The 13,955-nt window shown below is 54.1% G+C and overlaps 1 protein-coding gene across 1 annotated transcript; it reads left to right on the forward strand.

Moving 5' to 3' along the window:
- The first annotated feature begins 564 nt into the window (after positions 1 to 564).
- On the forward strand, positions 565 to 13,804 carry LOC110477879 (perilipin-3). The gene is made up of 10 exons (XM_077788730.1): positions 565 to 871; positions 9,435 to 9,511; positions 9,939 to 10,134; positions 10,684 to 10,766; positions 11,041 to 11,101; positions 11,900 to 12,046; positions 12,164 to 12,256; positions 12,656 to 12,855; positions 13,035 to 13,163; positions 13,244 to 13,804. Exons 1-10 carry the CDS (start codon positions 565 to 567, stop codon positions 13,802 to 13,804), a joined length of 1,854 nt encoding a protein of 617 aa, XP_077644856.1.
- Positions 13,805 to 13,955: the final 151 nt, after the last annotated feature.

Genomic DNA, 13,955 nt, shown 5'->3' on the forward strand with positions numbered 1-13,955 from the left:
ATTGTCCGAAAAACTGGTGAACCCAGCGGCAGCGGAGACTCCAATGAGGCCCCTATGAGAGCCACCCTCCCCGAGGTGTCCTGTTCCCCAGGGGGGCTCCAGGAGGGTTCCTGTCCCCCTGGGGGGCTGCAGGCCCTACGCTGATGCGAATAAACCGAATAATCCGAATGATGCGAATAAACCGAATAATCCGAATAACCGAATGTGAATAAGCAGAGCAGTCCGAATAAACCAAATAATCCGCAAAAGGGCTCTAACTCCCCGGGCCGTTAGCTCCAGGGGGACTGGTGCAAGGCCCCACTGGTGACAACGTGGCCCGGGTGACATGGCAGGGCCGTGGCGTGGCCGCGTGAGCCGACAGAACGGGCAGATCCAGCAGGATGTTTATCCCCAAAACCACCGATGCTACGAGGAGATTAAAAATGATCATATTTGCTTAAAACAACCGTTGGATGGGGGGAAAGCGTGGCCAAGAGGCCCCTGAGAGAAGCTTGCTGGGAGAGAAAGATGAAAGGCCAAGGATTGGCGTTTGCGGCGCAGAGAGGCCGGGCTGGGGCCGCGGGGATGGCGCGGCTCGGGCCGGAACAGCCGCGCCGAGGCTGCGCCCGCCCGGCCCCGCGGACAAAGGAACACGAGGCCACGGCAGAGCCCGGCAAACCCCGTTTCCCGTGCTCCCCTCCCCGCCCCCACGGCCTCCCCTCGGCACTAGAACACAGAAAGCAGCGGGATGTGGGGACGCGGTGCCCTCCCGGCCCGGCGTGCCGGCTGGGCAGCGCCTGTGCCGCGTCCCGCTCCGTTCCTGGACCCGCCATGCACCCCACGGATGAGCCCACAGGCTGGCACAAGGCCTGGATGGGCTCGCTGCCAGGGGGTTGGGGGGTTTCAGGGCACTGAGGCAGCCTGCAGCGGCCAGGCTTCATTTCCTGCCAGGGCTGAAGGCTCTGCCTTGACACAAAGTCATTTCTTGCCCTTGTAGATGTGCTGGAGGATTAACCTGACGCCATCGCAGCACTTCCTGCAGCCTGAGCGGGTTCTTGGATATTGGGAAGGAATTCCTGCCAGAGCTTCACCACCCCGGACCCAGCTGGTCCCACAGCAGTGACAGACAGGTCCCAGCCCCTCCGTTTCTGTGCTGGCAGGATGTTTTGTGGAACGGGATATCCCTCTGGCCATTCCTGGCCATGCTCTCCCCCAGCTCCTTGTACCCCTGCTCACCAGCAGAGCCTGGGAAACTGAAAAGTCCTTGATTTGGATTAAGCACAACTCAGCCACAACCACAACATTGGTTGTTATCAACATTATTCCCGTGCTAAATCAAAAACACAGCTCTGGATCAGCTACTGGGAAGAAAATTAACACTATCCTAGCCAAAACCAGGTCACAGGCACTGCCATTTATGCTTTTATGTGCATAAATACCTATTCCTTGCAGCGCTGCTCCCAAGGACAGGTGATGACTGAGGCCTGTCACAGCACAGTGAGAAACCTGTCCAGGTGAGGCAGTGGGGCTGCAGCTCAGGGGGAGCAGTGCAGGGCTGTTCCAGCCCCACGTGCTGTGGGGTGATCCAGAGTCATGCTGCACCAGGAATTCTCCAGGTTCCGTGTTCCCCTCCCTCCATGCAAAGCTCTGAACAAGCAGCAGTTTCCAGGGGCAAAGCTGGGCAAAACCCAGGGCTGGGGAGTGCAAAGGAGGCCTGTGGCTCTGGGGAGGCAGGACCTGGGGTCTCAGCCACAGCTGAAGATGGAGGGGACACATTTAGCAGGCCCAGGGGACATCCCGTGTCCCATCCACCAAAACCCAGCAGCATCACACTACCCCAGCTCACCTCTACCTCAGGCAAGAGAGCAGCAGCAGAGGGAGGAGCAGCCAGGCACGTAGAAAACCATCCTGCAGCCTGAAAAAGCAGTGGAAAGGTGAACTGGAATACTGGGAGAGCAGCCAGGAACCATCAGGCTGTTCCCTGCTGTGGGAGCAATGTGTTTGGAAGGGGAGCAGGAACCTGCCAGCACCTTCTGGGATGTCCTGCTGGGAGGGGAGCAGGGCCTGGAGAGGGAACAGGGGCTGGGGAGCCCAGGTGAGCCGCTGGAAGGGGAGCAGGAGCCCAGGTGAGCTGCTGGAAGGGGAGCAGGAGCCCAGGTGAGCTGCTGGACGGGGAGCAGGAGCCCAGGTGAGCTGCTGGACGGGGAGCAGGAGCCCAGGTGAGCTGCTGGAAGGGGAATAGGAGCCCAGGTGAGCTGTTGGGGGGGAGCAGGAGCCCAGGTGAGCTGCTGGACGGGGAGCAGGAGCCCAGGTGAGCTGCTGGAAGGGGAGCAGGAGCCCAGGTGAGCTGCTGGAAGGGGAGCAGGAGCCCAGGTGAGATGCTGGGAGGGGAGCAGGAGCCCAGGTGAGCTGCTGGACGGGGAGCAGGAGCCCAGGTGAGCTGCTGGGAGGGGAGCAGGAGCCCAGGTGAGCTGCTGGAAGGGGAGCAGGAGCCCAGGTGAGCTGCTGGGAGGGGAGCAGGAGCCCAGGTGAGCTGCTGGATGGGGAATAGGAGCCCAGGTGAGCTGCTGGAAGGGGAGCAGGAGTGGCTCACCTCGAGGTGAGCTGAGCAGGCACAGGAGACAGGAGGCTCCTGCTGGGCTGATGCACAGGAAAGCAGCAGAGACCTGCAGCAGGTCCTGACCCAGGAGAGTGCTCTGAAGGCCTGGGGGAACCAGGAAGGTTGGTGGGCTTTGTACAGCAGAGAATGACAACGCCACAGAGCTGTCCCCTCTGTGGGCCCTGCAGAGCCCTGGAAGCCCAAGGGCTGTGCTTACCTGAGGAACAGAACCAAAGCTCCTCATGCCCCAGCCCTGAATCATCATTCTCATCACTCCTCGTGCTTGCCCCAGGGGAGGTGACACAGGGAAGGTGGCATGGTGGCAGATTACTCATGGACTCAGTGCCCTGGGAGAGCAGCAGGATGATTTCCGCTGCAGCAGCTGAACCTTTGCAGTGGGAACTCCGGCGTCACGTGTGGCCTCTGGGCCCCAAAGGGACAATGCTGAACTGTGACACACCACAGAGCAGGGAAAGGAATGGCTCCCAGCACAGGGGCTGACCCTCCAGATCCCCCACACACCTGCAGGTTTGCAATCCACAGAAATCCCACCAGGGTGGGACAAGTGAGAAGCTCGAGGCTGAGGCTTCATCCCCAGGCAGAGCCAGGAGGAGGCTGAAGGAGCCAGGAGGAAGCTGAAGGAGCCAGGAGGAGGCTGGAGGAGCAGGGATGAAGGAACCAGGAGGAAGCTGAAGGAGCCAGGAGGAGGCTGAAGGAGCAGGGATGAAGGAACCAGGAGGAAGCTGAAGGAGCCAGGAGGAGGCTGGAGGAGCAGGGCTGAAGGACAGGAGCTCCTGGCTCCCACAGGTGCAGCAGGTTGGGTTCACACCTGAAGGTCTGGATGCTGCAGCTTTGCTCAGGGCTCCTGTGCTCCAACCAACACAGCTCCTCTCCCTTCCCCAAACGTGTTTCTCCACTTCCTCCCACGCCCTTCCCACCCCACCAAACCTCTTGCGATGATTTTATCTCGGATTTAAATCTGTCTCTTTCATACAGCACCAAGGGTCACAGAAACAGTTGTGCAAACCTTTGCTCTGCCACTGCAATCCCCCAAATCCAGTGTCCTGGCCCTGCAGGCAGTTCTGCCACCCAGCAGGAAATCCCAGCCCTGACATTTTACCCTAATATCAAAGGCACACATTAGATATTAAACACTGCCTGGTTAATTTTAATTGCTGGTTCTCAGTTCTCACATTCCCCTGTGCCCCACCACAGCCACATGAAGGTGCAGCATGCAGACAGTGCTGTTTCACTCACTTAGGGGGTGAAATAGAACCTGGCCCATGGGACTTTCACCATCCCCACCACAACTGACCCACTGGGACACTTCACACCCATGAACCACCTGGCAGCTGGATCACTGACATTACCTGAGGATGCAGCACTGCTCATGGCAGGCCAACACTCCAAAATACACAGCAACACTACAAAATACTCATTTCTTGACTCCCTGTTCCTGTAATAAAACCTTCATTTCATCAATTCTTCACAGGACAGAGAAGAACAATTTTTATTTCCCTTACAAACATCACAGTTGTTAAAAGCTGGCTTCAGCTTTAGTACAAGATATCAAACACTTCAGAACTGCAACAAGAACTTAAGGTCCTTCCCACGCAGACCATTCTGGATCCTGTGACTCTGTGACAGGCTCCCAGGTGATGGTGGAATATGGAGTTTATATCACACAGACAAATGCACAAGGACTGTTTCCAGCAGTGCAGGTGATCAAACTGGAGGCAAAAGCCACAATTTGTAGCTGGAGAGGCTCAGAGTGGACATTGGGAGTAGCTTTTCTATTAATGCAACATCCAGACCCAATGGGTCCAGCAGCCAGAGAGGCTGTGGGAGATCTCCATCCCTGGGAGGTTTCCAGACCCAGCCAGGTCCCAGCTCTCCAGGAGCTCCAGAGGTTTTTCCAGCCAGCAGCCTCAGGATGAGGATTCCTTCCAGCCCCAAAGCTGAGGAGTGACAATTGTCTACATTTTTGTCAGCTTAACAGCACATTTTTCAAAAACCACTGGCACCCCCTCTGCCTGAGTGGCAATACAGAAACAGAATCAAGGTCTCCTGCATCCAGAGGCCCAAAACAAGGTGACTCAATCACTGTAATAGTGTTAGAAGACTTCAGATAATTTTTACCTGTGCCTCAGTTTCCTCCCCCACTGATCTTGAAAACAGATAACAGGAAGCTTCATTGATCAGGAAGCTTAATTGATGTTTTCAAACCAGTTTTTCAGAGCTGAAGATGAAAAGGCACAAATAGAAAAAGCATTAATTGGAGTTTTCAGTATTTGTTATAGCTGTTAAAAAGCCCTGAGCTCCCTGGAGTCCCGCCCTGCTGGGTCCTCTGCAAGGATAAAAACATAAATCAACTCCTATCCTGAAAATCCCAGCAAACAGGAGAAGCAGAAGGTTTTTTCATCAGGTGTCTGCTGGGGCCTGGCACGGGCTGAGGTGGGAGAGAATTTCTGACTCCTCAGGGAGCCACAGCAGCCCCGTGTGGGGAGGGGGAGCTGTGCCAAGAAAACATCGGGATGATGATGATGATGATGATGGTTCACACCACAAACACCATGTTCTGCTTCCCTGGCACTTGGTGACAACATCTGTGACCTCCTGCAAGGAGCAGCCCCAGGACAGCCCCTGTTCCCCTCAGCTGGGGGACAGACAGGGGCTCAGCTCTGTCTGTCCCCAGGCAGCTCCAGTGCTTGAGCAGCTCTTTGCAGAACAGCTCCCAGGCACGGGGGGATTGTTGGGGTGCCTGTGCAGGGCCAGGGGATCCCTGTGGACCCCTCCTAACTCAAGGTATTCCACGATCCCGAGGCCATGGGACACCCTTGGACAGATGCCCTGCACACCCTGCCAGGTCTGTCCCTTCCGGGGGCACAAGGAGCAGCTGCCAACACCCCCAAAGCCCCGAGGGCACCTCAGCCCCTCACCTGCAGCCCCACCCCGCTGAGCTCCCCATTGGCCAGGTTGGCTCCTGGCTCCATCAGCCCCGCACTGCCAATCACCCTGCCCGGTATTTAACTGGGGCCCGCCCAGTGCTCCCAGTCTCACCAGTGCCGGCGAGCAGGAGGCAGGTAAGGCTGGGCTGGGGGAGGTGGGTGAGCTGGGGGGGCTCCCCGGGGCTGGCCCTGCTCTGCCGGGGGCTCTGCAGGGCAGAGGATGGGTGGGCACAGGTGATGCAGAGCTGTGGGTGCCACCGGGCACTTCCAGCAGCCTGGCGGAGCAGGAGCTGGGTGCTGTGGCTCTGCTTTTTCTCTCTGCGTGGGGCAGGGGGGGCTTTGCTTTCTGAGGCCAAAAGTGCCATTTTCTGGTGTTGCGATGTGTCTGCCTTGGGTAATAACTGAGAGGCTTGAGGGTGGAACTAGGTGATCTTTAAGGTCTTTCCCTTTAGGGAATGGTTTGGGATCTAAACCCTTCCCTAAAGGCTTCTTCTCAGCTTTAAGATGACTCTTTGGTAACTCCATGATCTCTGACCTGTGACTGAGCAGTTTGGGCTTTAAAAGCTTTTTATCTGCTCCTTGTTTGCTGAGGGTCCCAGCTGGGGGGTCCACAGGAGGTGACTCCCACCAGTCACATGCACAGCCCAGCATTGTGTTTGGGATGGTGGGGACAAGGTGGATGCTCCAGGGGCAGGTGACACCCCGGGGACAGGTGGGGCAGGTGACCAGCTGGGCATTCCCTTCCTGTGACAGTGCTGCCAGCCCTGCCTGGGGCTGTTCCTCGTGATCCCTTGGTGGAGGCACCAGAACTGAGTGACGAGAGAGCTCCTGCTCAGGAGCACCCTGTCCCTGCAGGGCTCTGCCAGCTCCCACGGGGGAGCTTTGGCAAACTGGATTAGTGTTTCTCAAGACTAACAAGGCTTTAAATGTGGTCATGACTACCCTGAGCTGTGGATGGCTGGGAAAGATTTCAGCTTCTGAAGCTGGTTCTGCTGAAAATTCCAGATGGAAATCTGCTGAGCTGCTTGCTGTGCAAGTTACAGCTTCCAGATGAAACCAAGAGCTCTGTCCTCATGGAAAGATTGGGAAGTACTGAGAAGCTGTTTCTCAGTAAAACTTCCTCTACTCTTTTCTAAAATACCTCTGTTCCAAGCAGTTGCTGGCCCCGTGGTGGCCACTGGCTGTGGTGTTTAATTTCTGCTGGAGGTGTGTGGGGGAAGCCCTGCATCCATCAGCAAGGGTGGCTTTGATCTCTGAGGTTTCCTAATGCTCCTGGTTTATCCAGAAAGGTGAGGTGGGCACCTCTGCCAGCCCTCCAAACTACTGTCCTCAGGTCAAAGCTGGGAATCATTTGATCTTCCTCCTAAAACTAATTCTGTCCTCAGAGCATTTGCAGCCCCTTCCCCACAGATATCCTGTGACCCAGTTCTGCATTTTTGGGAACCGGGTATCAGTGGCAAATCTCGAAAAGAATGTAAATAGGTGCTTTAACTACAATTGAATTCCTGTGCCCTGATTAGCCCTCCCTGCTCACATCTAAAGCACTAAATTTAGCTTTGTTTTCCTCAGTGGTCATTAAGGAATTGCCAGTTAAGCCACTGAACCAGCCATGCTGGCTGTGGCTCACTCTGTCTCCCAAGGTAAAATTCCTTGGAAGGGAAAGAAGCTTCCTGAACGTGAAGATGCTACAGGAGCACACACCAGCAGCCTGTTCTCATGGAGCTGAGCTGCTTCCCACAGGGAAACCTTCCAGCAAGGGGAGTAAAGAACCAGTTTTACATGAACTGGTCACTGCCAGTGCCAGAAGTCAGAGCAAGCCCTTGTTCTTTCACTGACTCAGCTGGGCAATGAGCAGGAGTTCAGCTCCTGATCCCAGAAAATCTCTTGACCTTGATGTTAGAAAAGGGCACTGAAGTTTCATTGTTCTGAAACCACTTGTTTCAAGAGCTTTCTCCAGCAGTGACCTAATATTTCAGATGTAGCAATGGTGTGAAGTCATCTGATCATCACTTTCATATGAAGGAAACCACAGCCAAAACAAAGTGCTGCTCTTTCTGTTCCTCTGCCCACTGGGATTTCCACTCCCAACCATCCTGGCTTGGCTGTGGCTTCTCCAAAGGATTCAGGACTACCTGACCCAGAGTTGCCAACCACTGGGCTTTCCTGCAATCTCTGAAGAAAAGCAAGGGCTGCTCAGCACTTCTGCAAGGAAAAAGAAAATAAAACCAAGATGTGGAGATCTGCCCACACTGCAAATCCGGGTGTTGCAAGATATGGATTTCTCCTGTACAGTGAAGAACAAAAGTTGTTCTAACATGACTGTGCTGAAGGATTGTCCCTGGCAGCCTGCATCCTTAATTAACACAGTATTCCTGTACTTCAGGGGTTGATCTAACCTTACACCTGTTTTTACATCAGCCAAGAAGTTAGTCCTGAATTATTCTAACCAGAGTCCTCCCCTCATCATTTTGCTGCTGTATCCCTGACACCAAGGCCACCACAGTGTCAAACTCCACAGTTTGAGCTTTTTCCACCTGTCCAGAAGTAAAATAACAGAGCAAAGGGGTTGTTTGTGATGGTGTTGAAAGAGCTGTGCTTTGCCCCTAAGCCAGCCCTGCTTGGCTCTAAAGAAAAAACAAACCTGCCCTGAGGCAGAGCAGGAGGGACAGCCCTGACAGCAAAACCCCTGGACTTTGGGATTTGAAATTCATATTCAGCCTTGCTTTCTTTGGAGCAGCTTTTTACAGCTTCTCCCAGCCTGGTGAGGATCCTTTGGTGTTTCTGCTGTGCAGAGAACCTGGGGAGGGCTCCCAGAGGAGCGCTGGCTCCCAACTTCTCACTGGAGAGGCTGGAGGTGACAACTTGTGTGACACTTTTGCTATAGGCACGTGGCACTTGGCATCCCTGCTCTGCTCAAATCTCACTGAATTCTGACTAATTCAGTGGTCAATGCAGCAATATTTGCTCTTTTGCCAAGTCAATCCCTGAGATGTCCCTGGCCAGTGTCACAGCCCAGTTCAGGGCTCACAAATGCTGGTTTCACTACTTCTCTCCAGCTCTCTGTTCCTGTTTCTCAGCAAAATCAAAACCTTGCACAAGGCAAAGAACACAGGAAAAAAGACAATGGGCTCCACCACAACTCAGGCAAGGTTTTTTTTGGGGGGGAAGAGTCTGCCAGTGAGCCTGGAGCAGTGCATGGCTTGGAAATACAGTTTGGGAGGAATTTTGGTTTGAGAGTTTTCCACTGGAAAATGTCATAGCAAATCTAAGAATAAGAATTAACTGGCAAATGAGAGAAAAGCAGACTGTCCCAAAGAACAAATGTGTTGAAATCCTTGCTGTGCCTGACTAAGGCTTAGAGTAATCCTGGGTTTATTACCAATACAGGAGTGTCCAGATACCATAGGAGATCTATGCTGGGGGACCAATACCCATTCAGATTATTGCAACATTTTATATTTTTTCAATCCCTTTATGTCATGAGAATGAAACCAAGGCTCAGAGACACAGGAAGTGAGATTTCCTGCCTTGCTGGTCAGTAGGATGTGAAGGCAATTCTCCAGGTAGCCATGGAATGTTATACCTGGGAAACCTGGTTCATCCTCCAGGGAAAACTCCACAGGATTTTCCTGTCCTTCCCAAACTGGTTGTTATATTTTCTCTCCCCTGTCCAGCTGAGGAGGAGTTGTTTTAGTGGGTACCTGGTGTCCAGCCAGAGTTGTCCCACCCCACAGAGAAGACACAAGACATAAAATAGTTCTCATCTATTTCTAACCTGAACCTTCCTGGGAGCAGCTGAATGATGTATCCCAGCTTTGTTGCCCTCTGCTTTTCCCCTGTTCTGGCAGGATTTTATTTCTTTGGAGGCAATGGAGTTGTGCTTATGATGCTGTTGTTTTTCCTTCCAGCTGCAGCTGAAGTCAGTATGGCCTCAGGAAAGACCCCAACCCCAGACCTGCTGAAGGCTGAGGAGCAGCAGAGTGTGGTAGGTGCCAGAGCATCCACTGACATGTGCTGGTAAACCTCTGCCAGCACCCCAAAACCAGCCAGGGGGGGACAGAAAGATTAGCCCTATGAAGCTGTGGCCAAATCAAAACCCCCTCACTACAGAAGGCAATTGTTTTGCTCAAGAGACAACTTCAGGGCTGGCGAAATGATGAAAGTAGTTCTGAAACAGGAGCTGTTACAGGCCCTTCTTCCACATCTGGTTTGGTGCTGAAACCAGTGTGACTCAGAATTCACAAGCACAGAGTTCAGGCTTCTAAACCTTGGCTTGTTCACTTGGTGGAGGCCTTTGGATGAGCTGGAGGATGAGGAGATGGATTTGCTGGGACCTTTCTGGACAGATACATGGCTGTGTTCACCCACGAACTTGGGCTGGGCTCTAATGTCAGGGTTTCTCTTGGGTTTAGAGTGCTGTCAATCGAGTCACCAACCTGCCCTTGCTCAATTCTGCCTTCAACCTGGTCTCGTCTGCCTACAACCACACCAAGGAGTCCCACCCCTGCCTCAGTGGTGTCTGCAGCGTGGCTGAGACCGTGGCTGCTGTGGCTGTGGGCAGCGTGGTCGGAGGGGCACAGCCCATCCTGAGCCAGCTCGAGCCACAGAGTAAGTGCAGGGCTGGGGGTCCCTTGGGACAGCAGGGGAAGGGAGGTTCATGTGCCTCTAGGGTGACCCCACCTCCTACAGCATCTTCTCCTCTAGCACAGAGCCTCCCACTCAGCAGCTCCTGGACACTGAACTGCCTGGGAATGAAACTATTTCCAGGAGAGTTTGATTTCTGGAGGTTACCGAGTAGTAACTCCCTGCTCACTCACCCCCACTGCAGATTCTGACCATCCCAGGCAGGGGCTGTGTCAGCCCGGCTCATCCCAACATTTTTCAACCCTTTAAACCCAATGCCCTACCCACCAAGGGCAGGTGCTACAGTGCAGTTGGATTAAAGTCTACTGTTAGAAAGCTGGGAAGGCAAAATGGAGACTATTGGAACCTGACAAATTTTAGGATTGGTTCACTTTTTCACACGCATCCCACCCTAGAATAGGGATTTATTTTTATGGGGCTTGTTTTCACGAGTGTATCCTGAAGTGGCCATTGTAGGGTCAAAAACCCATCCCCAAATGTAAGAATAAATTGGTGCCTGTTTGTCTCCTCCAGTTGCTCTTGTGAATGAATATGCCTGTAAAGGTCTGGATCAGCTGGAGCAGAACTTGCCCTTCCTGCAGCAGCCAGCAGACAAGGTAAGGAAAGGCTTTTCCTGGGGCAAGCCATGGCTTGATGGAACTGCTGTGGGCACAGAAGAATATGGGGAAATAAATAAAGGCCAGCAGCAGGGAAAGCTAGAGAGGTGCCCTGAGCATGCAGGAGTGAATGTGTCTGTGTCAGTACAGCTGTGCTCACCTCCCTGGCCCTCCCACACACTGCAAAAGCACAACTAACCCAGGTGGGAAAGCTTTTTCAGGGAGGGAAAATGCTTTTTGGAACAACAAAAAAATCTTTTTCTCCCTGGTGCAGGTGATCTCAGACACCAAGCAGCTGGTGTCCACCAAAGTGACATCTGCTATGGATGCTGCCTGTGAGGCCAAGGAAGCGGTGGCTGATAAAGTCACTGAAGCTGTGGACCTCACTAAAAATGTTGTTGGGGACAGTGTCAAGCTGACCAGGTCTGTGGTCACCTCCACTGTCAACAGTGCTGTGGAGGCTGCCCAGGGTGCCAAGGAGCTGGTGACCAGCAAGGTGACAGAGGCTGTGGATGTCACCAAGCACATGGTGGAGGACAGCGTTGACAGGACCAAGATTGCTGTTGCCTCTACGATTGTCAACGCTGTGGAGGCTGCCCAGGGTGCCAAGGAGCTGGTGACCAGCAAGGTGACAGAGGCTGTGGACCTCAGTAAGCACCTTGTGGAGGACAGCGTTGACAGGACCAAGTCTGCTGTGACTTCCACCATCACTGCAGCTGTGGGGGCTGCCCAGGGGGCCAAGGACCTGGTGGCCAACAAGGTGACAGATGCTATGGACAAGGTCAGCAAAGCTGTGGATGTCACCAAGCACATGGTGGAGGACAGTGTTGACCTGACCAAGTCTGCAGTTGCTTCCACGATTGTCAGTGCTGTGGAGGCTGCTCAAGGGGCCAAGGAGATGGTGACAGACAAGGTGACCAAGGCAGTGGACCTCAGTAAACACATTGTAGAAGACAGTGTTGATCTGACCAAGTCTGCAGTTGCCTCTACAATCGTCAACGCTGTGGAGGCTGCCCAGGGTGCCAAGGAGCTGGTGACCAACAAGGTGACAGAGGCTGTGGATGTCACCAAGCACACAGTAGAGGACAGCATTGACAGGACCAAGTCTGCTGTTGCTTCCACCATCACTGCAGCTGTGGGGGCTGCCCAGGGGGCCAAGGACCTGGTGGCCAACAAGGTGACCGAAGCAGTGGACCTGACCAAAGAGGCTGTTCAAGACAGTGTTGAGAAGACCAAATCTGTGGTCACCTCTACAGTCAGTACAGCTCTGGATGCTGCCTGTGGCACCATCAGCAGCAAGATCAACACAGCCCTGGAGCAGGGCAAAGAGGCTCTCCAGAAGGGCGTGGAGATGACCAATTTAGAAGTGACCAACAGCATAAGCAAAGTCAAGGCAGTGAGCCAGGCAGTGGCTGGAGGTGTGGAATCTGTCCTGGGAATGTCAGAAGATCTGGTGGATCATTACCTCCCAATGACCGAGGAGGAACTAGGTAAGAAAATACTTACCTGGCGCTTGTAGATGCAAGTCCTTTCCCATGTGGGTAGAGAGCACCTGACACAGCAAGACTCAAGCTTCTGAAGCACACAGGTAGCTCTGAATTTGTCACCACCAAATTGCCACATGGCATGGGACAGAGATCAAGCACTTGCTGGCTGGTCCTTGTCCATCAGCCTCAAAGTAAATAAACACATGGGTCCACGCTTCAACCTCTCCAACAAGTCTGCCTACCTGAAAACTGAGCAGGGACTAACTTGCCTTTAACACACGAGCAACTACAAACCCCCTGCTCCCACAGCAAGATCCAACCTTCACGTTTTCCAATGGGTGATCCAACCTCTTCCACCCCTCCCAGTGCGCCCAGCTGCAGCTCTGTTCTTGTTTCCTCCAGGTAAACTGGCCACCACGGTGCAGGGCTTTGGTGTGGCCTCCGTGGAGGAGCAGAAGAGGCAGCAGAGTTACTTTGTGCGCCTGGGCTCGCTGTCGGGCAGGCTCCGGCACCGAGCCTACCAGCACTCCCTGGCCAAGCTGCAGGGCTTCAGGCACCGCATCCAGGACACCCTGGCACGGCTGCAGCTGGCAATAAAACTGGTACCAACACGCTTTGCCCTTCTTCCTACTGTTTATAGCCTTTCCTGCTATCCAGCTGGAAGCTCTTCCTCCATCCCGCACCAGCTCCGTGTCACCTTGGATCCTTCCGTGGCACGGAAGCGCTCGTGCCTCTCTGTGTGTGCTTGCAGTACAACCTTTCCTCTCCTTTTTCCTATCAGATTGAATCAGTGAAACAGGAGGTTGGCCAGAAGCTGCTGGAGGGGCAGGAGAAGCTCCATCAGCTGTGGGTGGATTGGAGCCTGACTCAGCCCAAAGGAAACCAAGTCAGGACTGCGAGCCAGCCAGAGGTATCCCCGGAGGGGCCCGGAGCAGCAGCCCCGCGGGCCCGGCCCTCCCGGGCCGTCCCTGAGCTGTTCTCTCCCAGCAGGTGGAGCCGCGCACTCTGGCCATGCTGAGGATCATCACCCAGCAGCTCCAGCCCGCCTACCACAGCCTCAAGCTCAGCATCCTCGGCCTGCCCAGCAGCATGCAGGAAGCCGTGTCTCGGGCTGCTCGACACATCTACAAGCTCCACAGCTCTTTTTCCAGGGCTGTGTCGTTCCAGGACCTCTCCAGAACCAGTCTGGCCCGCAGCCAGGACCGTGTGGCAGAGGCTCGGAGGTCCCTCGATGTCCTCTTCGAGTACGTCGCTCACAACATCCCTCTGGAGTGGATTGTGGGGCCCTTCAGGGCCATGGCTAAGGTGGCACAGGACAGCAGAAAGCACAAGAAGAGAGAGATGAGGAGTGATAGAAAAGTACCCAAGTTGGAAAAGGCTCCACTATCACAGGAGGTGACAAAGGCACCTGAAGAGCCAAAGGGAACCAAGAAGCTCTCAGAAAAATGGTGTGAAGTGCTAGAGAAGCTGGAGGAGAAGGCAGGGAAAGACACAGAGGTAGCCCTGGCTGCAAAGGAGATAAAAACCAGTGCAGCAGAGGAAAACCTCTGATAAATCCCAGTTCTTCTGGCCAAGGCTAGTTGGCTAGAACAGCACTGGATATTCTAATTGTGTGCCCACTTGTGTCATGAGTGCCTCTGCTCTCTGAATTTAGAGTCAGATGTAGTTGTATAACCTGATAACCAAGGTGGGGAGATTCTGA

This window comes from Lonchura striata, chromosome 28 (genome assembly GCF_046129695.1).
Source record: "Lonchura striata isolate bLonStr1 chromosome 28, bLonStr1.mat, whole genome shotgun sequence".
Classification (NCBI taxonomy): domain Eukaryota; kingdom Metazoa; phylum Chordata; class Aves; order Passeriformes; family Estrildidae; genus Lonchura; species Lonchura striata.

What these genes read in the sequence shown, in the direction of transcription:
- LOC110477879 (XM_077788730.1), top strand. Translation starts at nt 565, where the DNA reads ATGGCGCGGCTCGGGCCGGAACAGCCGCGCCGAGGCTGCGCCCGCCCG. An exon ending in GATGGGCTCGCTGCCAGGGG is followed by an intron (nt 872 to 9,434) that starts GTTGGGGGGTTT and finishes TTTTCCTTCCAG; the next exon opens with CTGCAGCTGAAGTCAGTATG. An exon ending in GAGCCAGCTCGAGCCACAGA is followed by an intron (nt 10,135 to 10,683) that starts GTAAGTGCAGGG and finishes TGTCTCCTCCAG; the next exon opens with TTGCTCTTGTGAATGAATAT.